The sequence below is a fragment of the Ahaetulla prasina genome, chromosome 3, assembly GCF_028640845.1.
Source record: "Ahaetulla prasina isolate Xishuangbanna chromosome 3, ASM2864084v1, whole genome shotgun sequence".
NCBI classification, from domain to species: Eukaryota; Metazoa; Chordata; class Lepidosauria; order Squamata; family Colubridae; genus Ahaetulla; species Ahaetulla prasina.
Window position 1 is genome coordinate 162269910 of NC_080541.1, and position 24927 is coordinate 162294836.

The 24927-nt window shown below is 36.4% G+C and overlaps 2 protein-coding genes across 3 annotated transcripts in view; both read right to left on the bottom strand.

Moving 5' to 3' along the window:
* Positions 1 to 1025, bottom strand: part of DNAJC6 (DnaJ heat shock protein family (Hsp40) member C6) — a 72804-nt gene extending 71779 nt beyond the window's left edge. Inside the window, exon 1 of the mRNA XM_058178014.1 lies at positions 321 to 1025. The gene's annotated coding sequence lies outside the window, so the exon portion shown is untranslated. The remainder of the gene's footprint in view (positions 1 to 320) is intronic.
* Positions 1026 to 11706: 10681 nt separating this feature from the next.
* AK4 (adenylate kinase 4) overlaps positions 11707 to 24927 on the bottom strand; it is a 38880-nt gene continuing 25659 nt past the window's right edge. For both annotated transcript variants that reach the window (XM_058174568.1, XM_058174569.1), the window contains exons 4-6: positions 23101 to 23273; positions 21360 to 21478; positions 11707 to 17985 (exon numbers count right to left, since the gene is read on the bottom strand). In XM_058174568.1, the coding sequence (XP_058030551.1) occupies positions 17871 to 17985; positions 21360 to 21478; positions 23101 to 23273 (407 nt within the window). In that variant the 3' untranslated portion in view covers positions 11707 to 17870. The remainder of the gene's footprint in view (positions 17986 to 21359; positions 21479 to 23100; positions 23274 to 24927) is intronic.

Consider the following 24927-nt stretch of genomic DNA (forward strand, 5'->3'; position numbering starts at 1 on the left):
CAAACAAACTCAGATTGAAGACATCTTCAGTAACAGAAATCATTTTTCATAATTACGTAAAAATAGATAATTTGTCTATCAAAATAGCAAATGCAAAGATTTGGGGTAAGATACCATGCACAGCCTATTCTCTGCTATATATTATATAACTGCATTTATTTCTAAACAAAGCTTGTTTTGCTTTCAAGATGTAGAATTCTAAAATGCCATTTTAAAAAAGGTTACTCAGCAGAACAAACAGTAAACACTATAATCCAATATGTACATCCAGGCATTTATTTGTAATATCGGTTATGTTCCCAGTTATAGGTTTTCCTTACCTTTATTTTCTGACTTTTTCATGCTCCCTTTCCTCTCCTTGCTGCAGTTCAGTTGGGGGGGAAAAAGAAAAACCCAGCTGATTTCTAAAATGCTGACTTTTGATTTGTCATTCACAGCCAGTCATAGGTCACAAAGGCTGCATTTCTCCATCCAGGGTAGCGATGTGATGCTAATTTGTAGGGAGAGATGCACAGTCCTGGGTTATAGTTTGTGTTATAGAGAACCAGACGAAGAATGGGATGCAAGAAGACATAACATATTTAATAAAATCTGGCATGGAACGGGATCTGGAGTCAAAGATGTTCTCAGTTCATTTCAATAGATGCTTGTTCATTTAAGAAGAAAATGATAATTGGCTCATTTAGTTAATCTCAACAAGAACATCAGATAAAGGAAAAGGAGCCCTAAGGCTTTGCTGTGTCAAGATTGATCAAATTCTCACTTATGCTGAGTTGTGACTTAGAAATCATGATGCTATTTTCAGTCATTTTCTCGTAAAACGATTCCAAAACGTATTAAAATTTACCTGGGCCTTAAAAATAACTAGCATGTTTAGCAACTATATGAAAGTATAATCTAGCAGAGAGAAAAAGTTATGTTTTCTATGCATCTTTCTAAATCAGTAAAAAATTAAAGAATTTTGCAACATTAAAGTGTTACATTATTCTTGTTTATGGCAGGAAGAGCATACAATTATTTCTACAGAGAATTCTCTTCCTTATTACATGTGGGTACCCTTAATAAAGCATTGATAGTCTGATAAATACTACAAAATGAAAGGTATTTTTACATGGCGAAAAAATAAAATTCTTTCAGCTTCATTTTTTTTTAAAAATGGAGATACATAGCAGTACATACAAAGTACTACAGAGGTGAAGTCAATTCTATTTGATTAAAGAAAGTTTCTAAGGTAAATTTGGGGTCTTTTCAGCTTTTGAAAAGACCACGTGGTTGATTATATGAATATTTCCTTGTCATTCACATACTTTCACATCCTTGTCATTCACAGGTAGTCCTCAGCTTACAACCACAATTGAGCCCAAAATTTCTGTTGCTAAGTGAGACAGTTAAGTGAATTTTGCCTCCTTTTATGACCTTTCTTGCCACAGTTGTTAAATGAATCACTGAAGTTGGTTAAGTGAATCTGGCTTCCCCATTGACTTTGCTTGCCAGGTCGCAAAAGGTGATCACATGACCCTGGAACACTGCAACCATCATAAACATGAGCCAAGTTACCAAGCCTCTGAATTTTGATCACTTTGACCATGAGGATGCTGCAATGGTCATAAGGGGCCTCTGTGGCTCAGGCTGCTAATGCAGTCTGTTATTAACAGCAGCAGCCTGCAATTACTGCAGGTTCTAGTCCCACCAGGCCCAAGGTTGACTCAGCCTTCCATCCTTTATAAGGTAGGTAAAATGAGGACCCAGATTGTTGGGGGCAATAAGTTGACTTTGTATATAAATATACAAATAGAATGAAGACTATTGCTAACATAGTGTAAGCCGCCCTGAGTCTTCGGAGAAGGGCGGGATATAAATGTAAATAAATAAATAAATAAAAAATAAGTGTAAAGAATGGTCATAAATCACTTTTTTCAGTGCTGTTATAACTTTGAACGGTCATTAAATGAACTGTTGTAAGTCAACGACTACCTGTATTAGGAGATGGATCTATTATAGTTGTAAAGCTGGTCTAGTAGAAAAAGGAAGTTGGCATTAAGTCCTGGTTTGTTTCTATGACTAGAAAGCCAGGATTAACAACATTTCCAGAATTAAAAACAATCTTTCTATTTTATTCCAGAGACAAATGGTGATATTCACTATTCCTCAGACTTTCAGCCAGTCATGTAAAGGGAGACAACTTTTAGCAAATGTGATGCCATGAAACATCCCTTGGCAGATGGTCACATGTGTCACCTTGGCTGTAATTTTCCAAAATAGATTATTTATGCTTTTTTCTGCCTTCACCCTCCTTGACTCTTGACCTTTTAGTTGTGTCATGCAGTTTTATAATTTCCAGGCCTCTCAATCAGAACACCCAATATTCAAGGCTTCACGAAGACATCTAAAATTTATTACGTTAAAATATGATTCTTGAAAACTTAATATTTTATCCTTATAATTTAAACTCAGTATTGCCAAGTGCAGATTTAATCCAGATCTTCAAATACAGTATATTGATTTCCTTTTTTCCCCTTCCTTTTTCCGTATTTGATTTCAGATATCTGTAATGCTTCTGAGTCCTTTCATATTTAATTCCCCCTGTACAATCATGTAAACATTTAACTGAAAAATCTATTTTCCTCTTAGTATGCACATCGATATACTAAGAATTCAATTTTCCACTGTTATTTTAGGTCATTAGTGGATCCATACTGACTTATTATGTACAAGTGTAATTATCAGAAAAGTGAACTGAAGCATTCCAGCAAAGGTCCAGTTCTGAATTTGACAAACCATTATCTACCATGATTTGTCATTGTTTATCTTTGCATTCAGCATATGTATTTATTTTTTATAAATAGGAAGCCAGACACCAAAGGCCCAGCTCTTCCTAACCAAATTTGGGACAGCCATCTAGCCTGATTTATTTTTAAAGAAACCTTAGGATTGCTATCATTTGTGTTTTCTTTTAAAGGGAAGAGAAGTATCTCCTACAGATCAGAGGCTGCTGTTACTATTTAAACTTCAAGCCATTCAATTATTCTGGGCTGGTAGTAATAAAGATAGCATTAAAGTACAAACAAACTCAGATTGAAGACATCTTCAGTAACAGAAATCATTTTCATAATTACGTAAAAATAGATAATTTGTCTATCAAAATAGCAAATGCAAAGATTTGGGGTAAGATACCATGCACAGCCTATTCTCTGCTATATATTATATAACTGCATTTATTTCTAAACAAAGCTTGTTTTGCTTTCAAGATGTAGAATTCTAAAATGCTGACTTTTGATTTGTCATTGTTTATCTTTGCATTCAGCATATGTATTTATTTTTTATAAATAGGAAGCCAGACACCAAAGGCCCAGCTCTTCCTAACCAAATTTGGGAACAGCCATCTAGCCTGATTTATTTTTAAAGAAACCTTAGGATTGCTATCATTTGTGTTTTCTTTTAAAGGGAAGAGAAGTATCTCCTACAGATCAGAGGCTGCTGTTACTATTTAAACTTCAAGCCATTCAATTATTCTGGGCTGGTAGTAATAAAGATAGCATTAAAGTACAAACAAACTCAGATTGAAGACATCTTCAGTAACAGAAATCATTTTTCATAATTACGTAAAAATAGATAATTTGTCTATCAAAATAGCAAATGCAAAGATTTGGGGTAAGATACCATGCACAGCCTATTCTCTGCTATATATTATATAACTGCATTTATTTCTAAACAAAGCTTGTTTTGCTTTCAAGATGTAGAATTCTAAAATGCCATTTTAAAAAAGGTTACTCAGCAGAACAAACAGTAAACACTATAATCCAATATGTACATCCAGGCATTTATTTGTAATATCGGTTATGTTCCCAGTTATAGGTTTTCCTTACCTTTATTTTCTGACTTTTTCATGCTCCCTTTCCTCTCCTTGCTGCAGTTCAGTTGGGGGGGAAAAAGAAAAACCCAGCTGATTTCTAAAATGCCATTTTAAAAAGGTTACTCAGCAGAACAAACAGTAAACACTATAATCCAATATGTACATCCAGGCATTTATTTGTAATATCGGTTATGTTCCCAGTTATAGGTTTTCCTTACCTTTATTTTCTGACTTTTCATGCTCCCTTTCCTCTCCTTGCTGCAGTTCAGTTGGGGGAAAAGAAAACCCAGCTGATTTCTAAAATGCCATTTTAAAAAGGTTACTCAGCAGAACAAACAGTAAACACTATAATCCAATATGTACATCCAGGCATTTATTTGTAATATCGGTTATGTTCCCAGTTATAGGTTTTCCTTACCTTTATTTTCTGACTTTTCATGCTCCCTTTCCTCTCCTTGCTGCAGTTCAGTTGGGGGAAAAGAAAACCCAGCTGATTTCTAAAATGCCATTTTAAAAAAGGTTACTCAGCAGAACAAACAGTAAACACTATAATCCAATATGTACATCCAGGCATTTATTTGTAATATCGGTTATGTTCCCAGTTATAGGTTTTCCTTACCTTTATTTTCTGACTTTTTCATGCTCCCTTTCCTCTCCTTGCTGCAGTTCAGTTGGGGGGGAAAAAGAAAAACCCAGCTGATTTCTAAAATGCTGACTTTTGATTTGTCATTCACAGCCAGTCATAGGTCACAAAGGCTGCATTTCTCCATCCAGGGTAGCGATGTGATGCTAATTTGTAGGGAGAGATGCACAGTCCTGGGTTATAGTTTGTGTTATAGAGAACCAGACGAAGAATGGGATGCAAGAAGACATAACATATTTAATAAAATCTGGCATGGAACGGATCTGAGTCAAAGATGTTCTCAGTTCATTTCAATAGATGCTTGTTCATTTAAGAAGAAATGATAATTGGCTCATTTAGTTAATCTCAACAAGAACATCAGATAAAGGAAAAGGAGCCCTAAGGCTTTGCTGTGTCAAGATTGATCAAATTCTCACTTATGCTGAGTTGTGACTTAGAAATCATGATGCTATTTTCAGTCATTTTCTCGTAAAACGATTCCAAAACGTATTAAAATTTACCTGGGCCTTAAAAATAACTAGCATGATGAGCAACTATATGAAAGTATAATCCAGCAGAGAAAAGTTATGTTTTCTATGCATCTTTCTAAATCAGTAAAAAATTAAAGAATTTTGCAACATTAAAGTGTTACATTATTCTTGCTTATGGCAGGAAGAGCATACAATTATTTCTACAGAGAATTCTCTTCCTTATTACATGTGGTACCCTAATAAAGCATTGATAGTCTGATAAATACTACAAAATGAAAGGTATTTTTACATGGCGAAAAAATAAAATTCTTTCAGCTTCATTTTTTTTAAAAAATGGAGATACATAGCAGTACATACAAAGTACTACAGAGGTGAAGTCAATTCTATTTGATTAAAGAAAGTTTCTAAGGTAAATTTGGGGTCTTTTCAGCTTTTGAAAAGACCACGTGGTTGATTATATGAATATTTCCTTGTCATTCACATACTTTCACATCCTTGTCATTCACAGGTAGTCCTCAGCTTACAACCACAATTGAGCCCAAAATTTCTGTTGCTAAGTGAGACAGTTAAGTGAATTTTGCCTCCTTTTATGACCTTTCTTGCCACAGTTGTTAAATGAATCACTGAAGTTGGTTAAGTGAATCTGGCTTCCCCATTGACTTTGCTTGCCAGGTCGCAAAAGGTGATCACATGACCCTGGGACACTGCAACCATCATAAACATGAGCCAAGTTACCAAGCGTCTGAATTTTGATCACTTTGACCATGAGGATGCTGCAATGGTCATAAGGGGCCTCTGTGGCTCAGGCTGCTAATGCAGTCTGTTATTAACAGCAGCAGCCTGCAATTACTGCAGGTTCTAGTCCCACCAGGCCCAAGGTTGACTCAGCCTTCCATCCTTTATAAGGTAGGTAAAATGAGGACCCAGATTGTTGGGGGCAATAAGTTGACTTTGTATATAAATATACAAATAGAATGAAGACTATTGCTAACATAGTGTAAGCCGCCCTGAGTCTTCGGAGAAGGGCGGGATATAAATGTAAATAAATAAATAAATAAAAAATAAGTGTAAAGAATGGTCATAAATCACTTTTTTCAGTGCTGTTATAACTTTGAACGGTCATTAAATGAACTGTTGTAAGTCAACGACTACCTGTATTAGGAGATGGATCTACTATAGTTGTAAAGCTGGTCTAGTAGAAAAATGAAGTTGGCATTAAGTCCTGGTTTGTTTCTATGACTAGAAAGCCAGGATTAACAACATTTCCAGAATTAAAAACAATCTTTCTATTTTATTCCAGAGACAAATGGTGATATTCACTATTCCTCAGACTTTCAGCCAGTCATGTAAAGGGAGACAACTTTTAGCAAATGTGATGCCATGAAACATCCCTTGGCAGATGGTCACGTGTGTCACCTTGGCTGTAATTTTCCAAAATAGATTATTTATGCTTTTTTCTGCCTTTACCCTCCTTGACTCTTGACCTTTTAGTTGTGTCATGCAGTTTTATAATTTCCAGGCCTCTCAATCAGAACACCCAATATTCAAGGCTTCACGAAGACATCTAAAATTTATTACGTTAAAATATGATTCTTGAAAACTTAATATTTTATCCTTATAATTTAAACTCAGTATTGCCAAGTGCAGATTTAATCCAGATCTTCAAATACAGTATATTGATTTCCTTTTTTCCCTTTCCTTTTTCCGTATTTGATTTCAGATATCTGTAATGCTTCTGAGTCCTTTCATATTTAATTCCCCCTGTACAATCATGTAAACATTTAACTGAAAAATCTATTTTCCTCTTTTAGTATGCACATCGTATACTAAGAATTCAATTTTCCACTGCTATTTTAGGTCATTAGTGGATCCATACTGACTTATTATGTACAAGTGTAATTAAGTGTAATTATCAGAAAAGTGAACTGAAGCATTCCAGCAAAGGTCCGGTTCTGAATTTGACAAACCATTATCTACCATGATTTGTCATTGTTTATCTTTGCATTCAGCATATGTATTTATTTTTCAGGTTTTTTTTCTTTTCGCAAAGAACCACATCCAAAGGAACAAAATAATATTTGTTTAGAACTGATGTATCTTTCTTGGCCACTTCTCTAGTGCATTGGGATGGACCAAGTGACATAAGCAAATGATGTAATCACTTGTTCCTCCTTAGATCATTGGCTGCAATGTAAGAAGGGTGACGATTTGTGTGACTGTCTTGGGAGTCAGTGTTGACTGTGGCAACTGCCTGAACAAGAAACTGCAGTTTTCTTGGCAATATTTTGGAACAGGTTTGCCATTGCTTGCTTCTCAGGGTTGAGAAAGAAGGAGTGGCCTCAAATCATCTAATTGGCTTTGTGTCTAAGGCAAGGCTAGAACTCAGTCTCCTGGTTGGTGGCCAGGTGCCTTAATCTACTATAACAAATAATACCATGCCATATCATGACTTTTATTGTACATTTCAAGGAAAAGCAAGATGAACTGTGTAAGGATGCAGCAGTGGTGAAATCTGAACTGGTTTACTACTAGTTCACTGGTTGCGCATGCGCAGTGCACACCCCGCATCAAATGTAAGGTATGCATGCGCGCGCGCGCCAAAAGGAGGCATGGGGTAAGTAGAACAGCACAGGGGAAGATGATCAGCTGTGGCGCATCTTTTTTTTTTACTTTTAAAAGCATTTTTTTACAACCTATTCAGCCCAATAGGTCGTAAAAAATGCTTTTAAAAGTAAAAAAAGGCTCTGATGATTGCATGGCTCAGCTGTGATCGTCGGAGACTCTTTTTTTACCTTTTAAAAGCATTTTTTAAAAGAAGAGGCAAGCGGCGAAGCGGGCAACTGGGCATTGGGTAGTCATGGGCGGGGGGGGCAGGGATTTTTGCTACTGGTTCTCCAAACCACCCACCGCCATCGCTACCGGATCAGCTGATCCGGTCCTGACTAGAAGCATTTCACCCCTGGGATGCAATCTTTAACAACAGTATGTTCTAGACTCAGCCTAATCTTATCATTTTTCAATTTTATATTTTCAAATATTTTGAAAACCAGATCTGATTTTTATTATTTAGCCAGGGACAAGCAATCATTTTGCAGGATAGCAGTCCACACATGTGGAGTTTGAGAGCATGCCATGCATGTTCTTATAAAATGGCTGACATGGTGGAGGAGACAGGACAAAACGTACATTGAAGAGAAGCAAAGTAACAAGGTTGCTTTCTGCTATCCCTCCAAGGAATCTGAAAATCTTTATTTCTCGAGATTATACTTTTGTTTTTGTTTTTTTAGGGCAGAAAATCACACTTCTAGAGATCAGGTATTGGTTAGCAGCTTCCCATCATTCTTGTTTTCTAGGAATAGCCAGGAGGCTAACATAATGTCAAGAGGCATTCTTATAAACAAGCACAGTGTTAGAGGTGAAGCACACCAAGTTTCCATTTATTTTTTAATTAGAAGTACTGAATCAAAATTGAAACTAAGTCAGGGTAGAATAGAATAGAATAGAATACAATAGAGTAGAATTTTATTGGCCAAGTGTGATTGGACACACAAGGAATTTGTCTTGGTGCATATGCTCTCAGTGTACATAAAAGAAAAGATACGTTCATCAAGGTACAACATTTACAACACAATTGATGATCAATATATCAATATAAATCATAAGGATTGCCAGCAACAAGTTATAGTCATACAGTCATAAGTGGAAAGAGATTGGTGATGGGAACTATGAAACGATTAATAGTAGTGCAGATTCAGTAAATAGTCTGACAGTGTTGAGGGAATTATTTGTTTAGCAGAGTGATGGCCTTTGGGAAAAAACTGTTCTTGTGTCTAGTTGTTCTGGTGTGCAGTGCTCTATAGCGTCGTTTTGAGGGTAGGAGTTGAAACAGTTTATGTCCAGGATGCGAGGGATCTGCAAATATTTTCACGGCCCTCTTCTTGATTCGTGCAGTATACAGGTCCTCAATGGAAGGCAAGTTGGTAGCAATTAATTTTTCTGCAGTTCTAATTATCCTCTGAAGTCTGTGTTTTCTTGTTGGGTTGCAGAACCGAACCAGACAGTTATAGAGGTGCAAATGACAGACTCAATAATTCCTCTGTAGAATTGGATCAGCAGCTCCTTGGGCAGTTTGAGCTTACTGAGTTGGCAGAAAGAACATTCTTTGTTGTCCTTTTTAATGATGTTTTGATGTTAGCTGTCCATTTGAGATCTTGCGATATGATAGAACCCAGAAATTTGAAGGTTTCTACTGTTGATACTGTGTTGTCAAGTATTGTGAGAGGTGGAAGTATGGAAGGGTTTTTCCTAAAGTCTACCACCATTTCTACGGTTTTGAGTGTGTTCAGTTCCAGATTGTTTTGGTTGCACCACAAGGCTAGTCGTTCGACCTCTCGTCTATATGGATTCGTCATTGTCTCGAATGAGACCAATCACTGTTGTGTCATCTGAACTTCAGTAGCTTAACAAATGGATCATTGGAGATGCAGTCATTGGTATACAGAGAGAAGAGAAGTGGGAGAGCACACAGCCTTGGGGGCCCTGTGCTAATTGTACAGGTATTTGATGTGATCTTGCTTAGCTTCACCTGCTGCTTCCTGTTTGTTAGGAAGCTTGTGATCCACTTACAAGTCTGTTCCGGTACCTGTAGCTGGTTTAGCTTAGTTAGAAGAATGTCTGGAATGATGGTATTGAATGCTGAACTAAAGTCTACAAAAGGACCCTTGCATAGGTCTTTGGAGACTCAAGATGTTGTAGGATGTAGTGCAGAGCCATATTAACAGCATCATCTGTTGATCTATTTGCTCGGTATGCAAATTGCAAGGGGTCTAAGCGGATTCGTGATGGTTTTCAGGTAGGAAAGCACTAGCCTTTCAAAGGTTTTCATGACTACAGATGTTAGAGCAACTGGTCTGTAGTCATTCAGTTCCTTGATGGTGGGCTTCTTCGGCACTGGGATGATGGTAGGGGGTTTGAAGCAAGAAGGAACATAGCACATCTCTAGTGATTTATTGAAAATATGGGTGAAGATGGGGCCAATTGGTCAGCACAGACTTTTAAGCAAGAAGGAGTTATCTTGTCTGGGCCTGGAGCTTTTCCTGGCTTTTGTCTGTGAAATAGGTCCTGCACTTCCTTTTCTGTGATCACTAGGGTTGTGAACCCAATGAAATGGGGTCAGTTGTAGGAGGCTTGGCTGTTGTTGGTGTGTCTGAGATGGGGTTGTGGAGATAGGTGGCTGTAGTTTCCTTTCAAACCTGCAGTAAAACTCATTCAGGTCATCTGCCAGTTGTTGATTACCTTCAGCCTGGGAAGGAGGTTTGCCATAGCCGGTGATATTTTTAAGAGTTTTCCACATGTTTGCTGGTTCATTTGCTGAAAATTGATTCTTTAGCTTTTCAGAGTAGCTTCTTCTTGCTGCTCTTATCTCCTTGTTAGTGCATTTCTGGCCTGATTGTACAGCATTTTATCACCTTTTCTGTAGGCTTCCTCTTTGGAATGTCGTAGCTGCTTAAGTTTAGGTGTAAACCAAGGTTTGTTATTACTGTGTATTCGCAAGTTCCTTGTAGGTACACATAGGTCTTCACAGAAGCTGACATATGATGTTACAGTATCTGTGAGTTCATCCAGGTCTGCAGAGGTATCTTTAAAGATATTCCAATCAGTGCAGTCAAAACATGCCTGTAGCTTTAATTCTGATTCCTCCGTCCAGGTTTTCACTGATTTAATTATTGGTTTTATGGCTTTAAGTCTTTGCCTGTAAGCAGGTACAAGGTGAATCATGCAATGATCAGAGTGTCCTACAGCTGCACGTGGTAAAGACCGATAGGCATCTTTTAGTGTTGTGTAGCAGTGGTCTAGAGTATTCTTGCCTCTGGTGGGACAATTGACATGCTGAAAGTATTTTGGTAGTTCTTTCCTTAAGTTTGCCTTGTTTAGATCTCCCAAAACAATGGCCAGTGAATCAGGGTGTTTGGCTTCAGCCTCCATGATTTGGTCAGCTAGAGTTCGTAATGCCTCGTTTACACAGGCTTGTGGTGGGACATAAACAGCAATTAGAAGAAATGAGGAAAATTCACGAGGCGAATAGTAAGGTTTGCAGTTGATAATTAGAGTCTCTAAATTGTTGTCACAGAATTTGTAAATTATGTTAAAATCTTGACACCAGGATGAATTAATATATAGGCATAAGCCTCCTCCTTTGTTTAAGAGGAGTATTTCATCCATCTTATTTGCAAGTGAGCGTATATTTGTTAGGAAAAATGAAGGCAGAGGAGTTTTAGTGCGAGTTCTAGAACTGGCCAATTGTCAAACAAAGTTTTGCAGATATAATCTATGCAAATGAGAATCACATTGCCGGTTTTTATTACATTCATCTATCCACATAATAGGAGCGCGTTGGCCTAGCGGTTAAGACACTGGGCTTGTCGACTGGAAGGTTGGCAGTGCAAGACTCAAATGCTGCCCGATGGGGTGAGCTCCCATTCCTGTCCCAGTTCCTGCCAACCTAGCAGCTCAAAAGCATGCAAATGCAAGTAAATAGGTACTGTACTACTCAGGTGGGAAGCTAACAGCGTTCTGTGCACTTCAGCATATAGTCATGTCAGCCACATGACCACAGAAGCATCTTTGGACAAAGCTGGCTTCCTTAGCTAGAAAAAGGAGATGAGCACTGCCCCCTAGAGTCAGACACAGCTAGACAGGTGAAACTTTTACCTTATCTACACAATACACACAGCATGGACTAAATTAAAGATAATTTATTATCACACAACAAATGTTAATACAGTGACTATATGGAATATTTGGAGGGAGTGGAGAGAAGGCTATGCAATGCAGAAATAAACCGCATCTCCCATGATGTTATTCTAGACAAAAATTGTTTACAACACTTGTCTAACCAAAGAACATCCAAGTTCCAATATGATCTCATTATACAGTCATTATATAACAATTACTGAGTTTAAAAAACACATCCGATTCACAGTAAGGTGCTGACGTTGTGAGGTGAAAATGATGGTAAATTACAGAAGATAATAATTTTGGGGGAAAGGTATCACAAGAAGACAGTAGCATCTGAATATTCCATATATTGGAATATTCCAATATTGGGGTGTTACTTGGAACCTTGACATGTGTACAACTCAGAGCCAACTAGGTATTTTAATCCTGTAACATATTTTGATGCACTTAATTACATACACTTGCAGAAGATTCATAGAGCAATATGTGTTAAATAGATTACCTCTTTGCCATAAATATTATTATTATTTATTTATTTGATTTTTATACCGCCCTTCTCTCGAAGGACTCAGGGCGGTGTACAGCCAAGGTAAAACAGAGAATACAATATACAATTAAAATACAAATTAAAAAACTTATTTTATGATTGGCCTAAAAACTTTAAAATATATAAAACTAAAAACCCCTTAAAATTAATAATAGAAAATTTAAAACCAATAAAATTTAAGCCAGCCCCGCGCGAATGAAAAGATGTGTCTTCAGTTCGCGGCGGAAGGTCCGAAGGTCAGGTATTTGGCGTAAACCCGGGGGAAGTTCGTTCCAGAGTGTGGGAGCCCCCACAGAGAAGGACCTTCCCCTGGGGGCCGCCAGCTGACATTGCTTGGCGGACGGCACCCTGAGAAGTCCCTCTCTGTGAGAGCGTACGGGTCGGTGGGAGGCATGAGGTAACAGCAGGCGGTCCCGTAAGTACCCAGGCCCTAAGCCAAATATGAATTTTGGAGACTTACAGAGTCAGAAGAATGCTTCTATTCTCTTCTAATATCTAAATGTAAATACTCTCCTTCAAGGAAAAGTCAACAGTGGATGACTTGATGGAATATCCATGTCCTTTGCTTGGAAGATAGATGTTTACTATTGCCTTCTTTCAGTAGGCTTTTCCAACTTCCCAAACTAGCCTACAGCCATATCATGTTGATCTCCTATCTAACCATTAAGCAGGTCAGATTCTAGTTAGCTTTTCAAGATTAACAAAGGACATTACATGCTGTCACAGTATCCAGTGATATACGTACTGGGATTCCCTTATTTCATTCTTCCAAATGAAACTTATTTTATCACTTCGTAAGTCTCTTTGGAAGATTTTTCTTCAAGCTATTATGATATAGCTATTATGATATACAGAATGACAATGGTTGGAAATATAGAATCCGTTCAAATTAATAATCCACCTAATATCAGAACACTGTCCATCCTTTCTTCAGAAAATCACAAATCCCTTGTGGCATTATGTTATTTTCACTATGTGCTTGGAGCATAGAAAAAATGTGAATACCCAGCCTTACATTTAAGGTCCATGCTCATATTCGACTGACAATAATTAGACACCAAGCAGAAAAAAGTTTGTGGCAAAGTAGAAAGCTAAACCAAATGCTTGCTTGGGGCTAAGATATGTGAATTCACCCATTATGACTTAAGGTTGGTTAGATTTGAACCAGGCCATTATACCTTGATTTAGTGCAATGTATAAACCTATCACGGAAACCAACAAAGAGAGCTTTCTCCAGAAAGAGTAACTGAAATCTACACTCTGGGAAACTAGAGAGGATTTTATCATTACTTCCATGGTTACATTAGACATTGAGCAGGAGTAGGTTAGCAGAAAGTGAACCTACCTTCTATAGTGAAAAGCTGCAATAAACATATCTTGTTTATTATTGTATTGATTTGATTACTATAGCTGCCCAAATGTTCTTATTGTGCCAATGCTTTGTTATCTTCAAAAGAGTTAAGATATACATAATATATCCATACAGGGTTTCCTTTTCCTCTTAAATATGCTACTTACATTGAAATTTCTAAACTTTATAAAACTGCAGCAAGGGTAATGCTTTGAATTTCACTTACTGATCGCATCAAGGAAATAACTTCCTGAAGTACCATCAGTGAGAGTTAATGGAATTTGGTGGAAAAGGTCTTTTAAAAGAATGCCAAAATACCTTTGAAAAGCTGTATTTCCAAATATATACTGTGATGGGTAATTTGTTTTCGTAAGAAGTTCTAAAACCAGTCATGTTAAAATACAGCAGATGGGTTGTACCTACATATATGGAATCTTCAATCTATGAATTGTCAGGGACATTGAAGCACTCAGAATAACCAATTTGTAAACTAGCACCAATCCAAACGGCATTCTATTTTTCATTACAAAGTAAAAACCTTGGGCTGGTTTCAGACATGTTCAGTCTTCCATAATAATATGACAACAACCATTGCTTCATATAAATGCTTATACATCATTCAAAAAATAAGAGCAAATGGCAATGCAGCATGGAATAAAAAGGCAATGTTTTTAAAGGTTTATTTATTTATTTATTTTATTTGCATTTATATCCCGCCCTTCTCCGAAGACTCAGGGCGGCTTACACTATGTTAGCAATAGTCTTTATCCTATTTGTATATTTATATACAAAGTCAACTTATTGCCCCCAACAATCTGGGTCCTCATTTTACCTACCTTATAAAGGATGGAAGGCTGAGTCAACCTTGGGCCTGGTGGGACTAGAACCTGCAGTAATTGCAGGCAGCTGTGTTAATAACAGACTGTCTTACCAGTCTGAGCCACAGAGGCCTGTGGTTCACTGTATAAAACAGATAAAAATTCAACAGTATGCTTGAGAGTTAAATGACAGTGATAAATGAAAGTATGGTAATTGCAGTGATATGCTGAAGTAGCTATCAGCCAAAAGCAAGACTTTGCTTTTGAAGTAGATCATACTACAAGTTTGACATATATATGACTCTTGCAGACTTCATGCACACTGTGCAATGAGCACAAGCGTCGTAATGTAAATGTTTGAGAATACTCTCCTGTGATGCAATGGCTCTTAATGTTTTGGCTTCTACTTCAATTACTCTGTGAAAACAACGACTGCAACAGCAAAAAAAACTTGCATTTGCACACTCACACATAAGTAATTGCTTGAGTACTTCTTTAAATCAATTTTAACAAGTAACAAAATAGTGTATTGGTAACAGTATCTGTGTGTAAAGTTTATAAAGGCAAGTGGACAATACCATACGTTATCAATTTATGAGATCCACAGAACTCAAGAAAACTTGCTCCTGGGCAAGTATGAACATAGGATGGCAGCCTGGTTCTCCCTCTTAATGCTTTGTGTAAAAATAAATGTCTTACAAAAATGAAAGCCAAGTTCCTTCTATTGTCTTATATAATGTAGTAATGTATGTTTTCTCAAATGAGTGTTATATCATTACAAGGCCAATATGAAGATCTTCATAGGAAAGGGTACCTGATCTAGACTCAAAAATCTGCACTGCTACTAGAAAGCAGCAAGGAGTTGTAATTTTTCTTCATCTGCTGATATCTAACGATCATTTAATTATTGCAACCAAGCTCTGGTAGTTATAGATGGAACAAGTTTTCTAATCGTGGAAGATTTGTAAGTATACTTAAAAAAATATGCTTACAGTATATGATTTGGTTCAGATCTTCACCCTAAACTTGTAAAAATATTTTTAAAAAATGAACTGGTGTCGTAGCATATCTTCCTGCATAAAGTTAATGCAGAAAGGTTAAAAAATAACTACACAAAGTGCTTATAGTTAACAGTTTGAAATGTACTATGGCACGCGATGGCAAAAAGGTTAGCCATCACTGACCAACTGGAAGTTGGCAAACAGGCTGTTTCTGGCCTTCGGAGGGCTTCCGGAGGGTGGTGGGAAAGGCCATTTTTGCTCTCCCCAGACACCTAGAGAGGCTCTGGAGGCTGGGGACAGTAAAAAACGGGCCTTCCGGTCCCACTGGAAGTTGGTAAATGGGCTATGTCTGGCCTCCGGAGGGCCTCCGTATGGGTGGGGAAGGCCGTTTTCACCCTCCCCAAACTCCTAGAAAGGCTCTGGAGCCAGGTGAGAGAGAAAAATAGGTCTTCCCCACCACCCTGAGGCCCTCAGGAGGCAGAAAACAGCCTGTTTCCTTACTTCTGGTGGGCCCAGAAGACCTGAAAATGCGCCGGAGCTGAGCTCGCGTGCCCACTGATATGACTACACATGCCACCTGTGGCACGTGTGCCATAGGTTTGCCATCACAGTACTATACTAACACTGGGGCTTTGCCAATTCAATTTTGAAAATATTAATTGCAATTGCCATTCCCTCCCCCCCCACTCCACCCCCAAGTATCAGCTAATATATACTGTGTGTTTGTAGGAATGCATAAAAAATGGCATTATTTGTGGAAGTTAATTCTATTGCATCAAAAAGCATAATTTTGATATCAAAAGCATCAAGAAAAAATAACAATTCAGTAAAAGACTAATTTATTCAAATGCATTTCCACTTCTCCTCATCCCTTTTCTACTGTATAAAATAAGGCAACTTGCGACAATTTAGCAAATTTATGCTGTTTTTATATCTCCTATAGACTATTTTAGGACTACTCTCCCGAGGACAACATGGGCCAACAAGGACCATTAGCACCATCTATCAAAAAAATAATGTTGAATCCTACAAAAACCATAGAGATTCCTACAGCAGAGCCCCAATTTTCTCATATTCATTGCAGAGTAGAAATTGATCCCTTGAGAAAAGATAAGTTTGAACAAACACACTAAAAGTTAAATATATCTGTTCAACTGTTGATTTAAAATCGGCTGGCAGGAATTTGATCAATACTCACATTAACTGCACCATCGCAGCATATAAACTCAAGAGCAACATTGTAAAAGTAGAGTGAATATTAAGGAATAGATTCACAGTAGATCAGGGCTGCCAAACTCCTGGTCCGCGGGCTGGATGCATCACACGCTGCCCACACCCAAAGTGGGAAAAAGTCCCAATATGTCATGGGACGCCACCATGACAACATGAGTTTGACACCCCTGCAGTAGATAGATCTGTTTTTACTCATCCAAAGCGTTCTTTTACCTGCAGTCTCAGTCAGATGCTGATGAAGCAATTAGCAAGGAAAAGAAGAGGATGCTGGAAATATAGGCAGTAAAGTCAGAAGTCTCCCTTCTTGTTATTAAATTAAGTCATACTCTTGATGTACATCTTTTGCACATGTGACCAAGCTTTAAGAGTTACAATTCTAAAATGCAGTCATAGAACTGCAAATATCTATTTCGCCACCTCTACAGCAATAGATTTTTACTACTTATTACATCAACAACCAACTGGGTCTGACTTATGTTTGCCCATGTAATCATTTGCCTGGTTGATGGCTAATTGGGACAAATTTACAGGAGCAAAAAAACTGAGATATTGCACTTTTAGTGACTGGTTTTATACTATATTATAAAATCAAAGTTTTAAAACTACTAACCATGTAGTGCAACTGTTCTTAGAATTAGAACAGGCTTGCTCTTCAACAAAGAAAGGCCTAAAGCCATTCAAATTTAAAAGTCTAATTTTATTATACAGCAGCATTTTATAACAGATATTTATCTAAGGTCCTCTTCCAAGAGATTGAATTCGCCATGATTCTTCTCGGTTTTTTAAGTACTCAAAACAGACATTATTTGACTGAATGCATGTATTTTGCACAGTGCTTATACCGCATTGAAGATACACCTAGATATTGTGTGTTTCCATTTAAATGGAGTGTTAGATTAAGGATCCATGAAAATGCACACTGAATACAGAGAAGATCTAAATGTAGCTGGACAATGGATTCTACAGAACTGCTCAGGTGTATCTGCCTCTGCATATCAATTACAATTGCTTGAAGTCCATGCACAAGTATTTATATGCCAAGAAGTAGAATTCCATACAGAGTGATCATTGGAAGATGGAGTTCTACAATTATTCTCTAGTAGAATCTGAGAGAATAGCTACTCTTTAAAAAAAAAAGAGCAGAGCACAGATACAGCACGTCATAAACAAGACCAAAATCAACAACATAAAATTCTTATTCCCATTTTACAGATGCTTAGTTAGCTTCTTCTGCTTGGATTGGAGGAATCTTGTTAGATACCAAAGTATAAACATAAGGCCAGATTTTGTTGGTCTCTGTTCCAGAGAATGAGTGAAGAATCCCTCTGTTTCTGAAATAGAGATTAGACATTTGTGTTATCAAATGAATAATTTTAAGGAAACCAGTATTACAGGTTCTACTGTGTTCTTTAGTAAAAGCTAAAAGGATTAGGTAACAATATAAAACAGGACTGACTGTTTTATATTTGTCACTGTGCATACCTTTACTGATAAGTAATTTTACTTATGGCTTTAGGCAACTAATTCTGAATTCCAAGAATTGTAGTTATCAACAGAATGCCAATAAACAGGCTTATTAAAAGGACATTTATAACCAAGTTGCAATTTACTTTACTAAATAAACAGAAAAAAGTAGTATATGCATAAACATCTTTTTTATCAATTGGCCAACCAAACTTAAGTTTATTTTAATATGTAGTAATTGTAATATCTCTTTCCCCCTTACTTCATTGTCATATGCAGGTTATATCCAGTGGTGGGATTCAGCCAGTTCGCACCACTTCGGGAGAACCAGTTGTTAACTTTCTGAGCAGTTTGGCAAACTGGTTGTTGGAAGAAATCATTAGTGCAGAGAACTAGTTGTTAAATTACTTGAATCCCACCACTAGTTATATCTCCAGATCTAAGCCTAAGATCACACATCTCTCAGGATAATTTTAAAAACTAGTCCCTTTCCTGCAGCTTTCCTGATGCTTACAGACTGAGAAACCATCGAAAACAGAATGAGAGAATAACTGATAGAAAAAGGTAGAAAAAGGTATCAGTAAAAGGTATTTCATCTATGCATTCTTTAGCCTTCTCCACCCAATAGCAGTATCTTTATTCTGGTCATCAATCACTGTAAAATAGCACTCAATGATCAAATTACATGCAATCCCATTGTGATAGAAATGCAATCTTACGCATTATGAGAAATGTACACACCAAAGTATAAAATCATGGTAAGAAAGGTGCAGTATGGGATTATGTTATTTAAACATCAATATATAAAACTGTGGAACAAAACAAAAAACAATTAAAAATAATTAACCAAATGTAAAATCACTACTCAATAAAAGCCGTAAGTAAAACTGTGTTTAGTATTTATCTTGTAACCTCACAATTGAATGTAAAATCAGGTAATACATGGAAAGGAATGGCACCAAGAGCTATGGTGGCGCAGGGGTTAGAATGCAGTATTGCAGGCTAACTCAGTGCTGACTGTCAGGAGTTCGATCCTGACTGGCCCAAAGTTGACTTAGCCTTCCAGGAGCCAGATTGTTGGGGACAATATGCTGACTCTATAAACTGCTTAGAGAGGGCTGTAAAGCACTATGAAGTGGTATATAAGCCTATTGCTAATATCATTAAGAGGCTAAAGAATTTTTAAAAAGTATAAGAATAGTCTTTGTCAATCTGTGCTTTAGTTGCACATGTTATGTTATGTCTGAATTCCTTATTGGAATTCCTTATGGATGATGATGATGAACCAAGCACCTGGAGGTTCAGAAATATTAATATATTAAACAAAATTGCGAAGAATTAGAATGCATCAGTTTGTGAAGAATTCGGAATAAAGTCTGACAACTGTTGTAAAGAAAGTGATACTGTCCCCTAGAAAAGATATCTGTGCACCAGTTTCTTATTATTTACTAATTTATTGGTTCTATTATATTGGTCAACTCTGTTTTGCAATTAGTTTTGTTTCAGCAGAGAGTCAAGTTCTGACAGTATGATTTTATTATCTAAGTTTAGCTTAGTGTTTAAAATATGAAAAGCAATGATTTGAATAAATTCATAAAATGTTTACATTGGACAAGTCTCAAACCTTATTTTTTGTTTTGTTTTTTATTTCTCTTTTTTCAGTTAGTTTTGCTTAGATTTTTTTTCTTTTATGACACATGCCATTTCCAACCTTACATATGTTTGTGTTATAAATTTTTAAATTTTTACAAACCTAAAAATAGGTAATAAAAAAGACACTGCACACTAAACTTAATTTATGTTAATTTATGTTTCCTTCATCTTCTCAGACACTTAACTTGATTGTTAGGAAAAATTTGATTTATTTACACCATTTTAAAGCAGCAATACCTATATGGTAGAATTTGAGAACACAGTAGATACCTAGGATCAATCTCAATCTATTAGAAGGATGATCGCAAAATATATCCAGACTAATTTTTATTTCACTTCCTTGAAAATGTGGTAATACACATTACTATACACTCTAAAGAGGGGACATGGGAGCATTAAATCCAGAATCTAAAAACTGCATTAATTGAATCTTTTATTTAAACACTTCAATTAGCACAAGACCACATTTTAGAACCAATTGAAATATAGTTGAATGATCAACTGCTAATTTTCATTTCAGTTGTATTAATTACGTAAATCTTTTAACAACTGTTGGATACAAATTGTGTGTAATCATGATTAAGCCATTAGCTATATTCCCAGAGGTCTTTTAGGTTGTGAAAGAGATAACATGTTTCTAACTGAACAAAGAAAATGAAGGGCATTTCTAATAAGATAATTCAGAGTGGAAGTATTTTCCATCTGGGCATATATTCACATGTCAATTGGTGTAGGATAACAGAACAAAGGGAAAATATTATTCGGTAGTTTGTGTTATCCAAAACTATTTGTATTATATCCCATGACTTTCATCTAGTTTTAAACATAAAAAATATTTTGCATACTGCAATAAAAAATATTTAAAACCTATCTAGATTGACACATTTTGCAATTAATGCAGACACTAATAAACCATTCCAACTTTTGCTTTCATATATATATATATATATATATATATATATATATATATATCTGAGGTATGTCCACAGCAGACGGAAACACAGATATTATTCTTAAGGGAGAAATCATATATATAGGTCTTTGGTTATTCGGGTTTTCTCCCACGTAAAATTGGAAGTGTCTTGGCGACGTTTTGACGAAGCACGAAGCACGAAGCTGTAGCACGAAGCACGAAGCACGAAGCTTGGCGACATTTCGAAGAAGCACGAAGCTGTAAACACCAGTCTGAAGATGACGAATGAGACCTCATCGAAACGTCGCCAAGACACTTCCAATTTTATGCAGGAGAAAACCCGAATAACCAAAGACTACATACAAATACCCGCGAAAACCTCAGAAAACACACACACATATATATATATTTATATATATATATATATATATATATATATTTACTATTTATTTTTCTAACAAAAACAATTCAATTAAACATTAAAGTTTTAACTTTAAAAATTAAAGTTTTAATTTTACTTTTTTATTTTTCTTAGCCGATGTCAGTTTTTTTATTTCTATATCTGTAAAACTTTAATAAAATATTATTTAAAAAATAAAAGACTACTGACACACTCCATGCCTTTTCTTGTACTGTTTTAAAAATTGCTTGTATGGTGTTTGGATTCCAACTCACTTGTACAATTCCATTACAGGCTTTGCAGCATCTTTGTATTTTCTTAGTCTAGCAGCAACAGCTTCGGGTTTATCATCTTCCCGTTGGATTAATGGTTCACCAGTAATGTCATCAATACCCTGTTTAAAATATGGTGTGAATTACACTGTATGGGAAACTAAGTTTTAAAAACCTGCACGTTGAAAAATTTCTACCTCTTGCCCAATGACCCCTCTTTCCATTGCCGAACAGTCTTGTTACATACAACTTAAGAGTTTGCTCCCATTGATCTTACCTCTCAAGAAAAAAAGACACACATCTAAATTTACACCATTTACTAGGCTGCAATATGATTAATGGCTTATCTCCCCAGATCTGAAGGTCACAATTCCCTATATTTCTGACTGAAATGTCACCCTTTTTTTTCTGCATTTGAGTCTATGGGGATGATATGTATAAATATTCTTGAATGTAAGTTTTGAAATCTCTTTTTAACTCTACCCAAGGCAAGTTGTTTGGGAAATATATACAGAGATACAAACCTCTTCCAATGATTGGAATTAATATTTGGCCGACTTGTGTGATTTTGGGTAAAGACAATCCTGTAGCCTGCTGAAACCAACAATGTAGTCCCATAAGATGGTCTTTAAGAGCTAGCATCCGAGGATGCACAGATAGATAAATTCAGTTAACCTGCTACCCATCAGCAGGCTGTGGCAGTCAGTACTTCCCCTAGAGTGCTGCTGAAGTCTGAGGTCTCTTTTCGATCACTAGGATAATCTTTGTCTTTTGTGATCTAAGGGTTTTTGATCCAAGGCTGACTGTTTGTTTGTTTCTTTGTTTAATAGAAATCAGCAGCATACTGCCAGCTAATCATTAAATAGTACAGACTGTCCTTGCTTAACTCACTGGCAATTCTGTCACTAAATAACATGGTACTTACATGAAACACCGGTGATCATTAAACAAATCATCCATGGGCATTAAGTAAGACATCATGTGACCACAACTTGTGATTTTTATAGTATTGCTGGCTAGTCCCTTAACTCTGTTTGTCATTAGCCGGATATGAAGCATAAAAATGTGACTGTGGGATGTTGCAACAATTATAAACGCACACTGGTAACTAAGCATCCAAATCATGATCATGTGACTGTGGGAATGCTATAATGGTCATAAGTATGTGGACCTGTCATAAAATTGTTTTTAAGCTAACTTCAAATGATTGCTAAATAGAATAGATTTTTTTTTTATTGGCAAAGTGTGATTGGACACACAAGGAATTTGTCTTAGTGCATATGTTCTCAGTGTACATAAAAGAAAAGATAGGTTCGTCAAGGTACAACACTTACAACACTTAATGATAGTCATAGGGTACAAATAAGCAATCAGGAAACAGTATCAATATGAATCGTAAGGATACAAGCAACAAGGTTACAGTCATACAGTCGTAAGTGGAAGGAGATGGGTGATGGGAACGATGAGAAGATTAAACAGAACAGTCATTAAGTAAAGGACTACCTGTATTTCAAAATCATTTCTAGAAAGAGCTGGACATTCAGCCAGCCATACTTATTCCCCCTCCTCTTCCTTCCTCCCCCAGTTGAGTTTCCCATTGTTTTTGCTCCTCTTTCATTTCCCCAAAATATGTAACCTAAATACGTAAATTTATCAGTGTGAGTCTAACTAGAAAATACAAGGCATGGGATACTGAATTATCTGAATGCCCACCCTCTTATCAAATCACAGTTCATTATCTTACATGGGTTTGAGGTGGATTGAATTCCATATTATATACTCTGCCACTTGCTGGGTGAATCCAACGAGCACTAAGTCGGTCTTTAAGAGTCTCAAATGGGATATTCAAACTTATCACTAGATCCAGTTCACATATCCTGTCAAGTGCTTCAGCTTGAACCAATGTCCTTGGAAAACCTATATGAAAAAGTGAATTAAAAATAATAAATTGTGGAATGAGCTTGGAATGTTAACAAAAAAACCCACCCCTATTTTATAGCCTTAAAGTAGTAATTCCAGTTATTTATTACCATGTATTTACAATGCTTATATATCACACACAAGACTGCTCCAAAATGGCCATAGCACAAATGCACCCAATAAAATCTACAATAAAATATATAAAATAATAATTTAAAATGTAGTCAATAAGCACCGAAGTAATAAAGAAGAAGATTGGAAATTGGGCAATAGTTATGGAGAACCTAGATCAAGAGATAGCTTCAGTTTCCTTTAGGGGAGTTCCTTTAAGAAAGAAAGAAGATATTAACAATCTCACGGATTCAAGTGATCACTTCTCCATCCATTTCTTGACAGCAGCCAGGATGAGTAAAATTCAAACTGCATATAGAAGAGAACAACCTAGATTGCACCCGTTCTACTTCCCTCAAAGTTCCCAAGGCAGAAAGATCCCCACATAATATGACAAAATGGTGATCTAATTACCATAAAAGAATCAGTAGTCAGAAGTTCAACGAATCTGAGCAATTCTGACAGCACGTGCTTTACAAATTAACCACAGTGGCCAAGCAGTTAAATATTTACAATGACACCTCCCTAAAAATAGTCAGTTGCATTAGGCTCTTCATTTGTCAGAGAACGGGCAAAAAAACTTATTGTTCTGCATTCAATCAAACAAATTGTGTTGCATAAATTCAAAGGTTGTAATCTTATAGTGGCTTATATTTTAAGTTGAATTTAGTGACATGTTTGAGTTTTAGAACATTCAAATGTTTTAGAGCCAGAAGCATTGCTTTTTCCTATGTATGTAAAATGGCCCATTGGTCTATGTATGCATAAAGAAGGCAACTATTGAAAGAACCAAGACGGCAAGAAAATATGAAACGGAATAAACATGTTTTCCTTTTTCTCTTATAAATACACAACAGAGCTTTCTTTTTCTACCAGCACGTTTGACTCATTTATGCCTTTTCTTAAAAAAGTGAGAATTACTATATAGAGAAATCGTGTATTAATCTAAGTCATTCATAAGGAAACAACACCTCCTTTCACAAAAATGCCACAAGCCATGTACACCAGTTCCCAGGGCCTCAAGCCCATACTAAGGTTTCATTATATAGCAAGGTGGCAACATGGGGACATTTCTCATTCCATCAGATGCTGTATTTCACTGATGAAGGAGTGATTCAAGCCAAGTGTTATTTTTAATGTTTTATTTCAATCTGCTTAAGATTTATAATTTTCATATAATTTTATTTGTTGTTTTAACGTCTGATTGAGAGCCACCAAGAGTTGGTTGGAAAATGAGCGGCTATATAATTGTTTTAAATAAAATAAATAATCAATCTGTACTTTATAATTTTAAAAGGGGGGAAAGACAATTATTTATTAACCATAAGCATGCACAAAATATATTAATGCTCAGAGCTTTCTCTCAGTTATAAGCCACTTAGACAGAAGTGTCATCTCATCAGCTGATATTAGTTTTAAACTGAGTCAAGAACCAACTCCTACTTGGATACCTGTTTCCAAATCTCTGCTAATATTTTTTAAATTATTTCTTTAGGGCAGCTGGGAACCTCACTCTTGCTTACAATTGTCCTCATTTTCC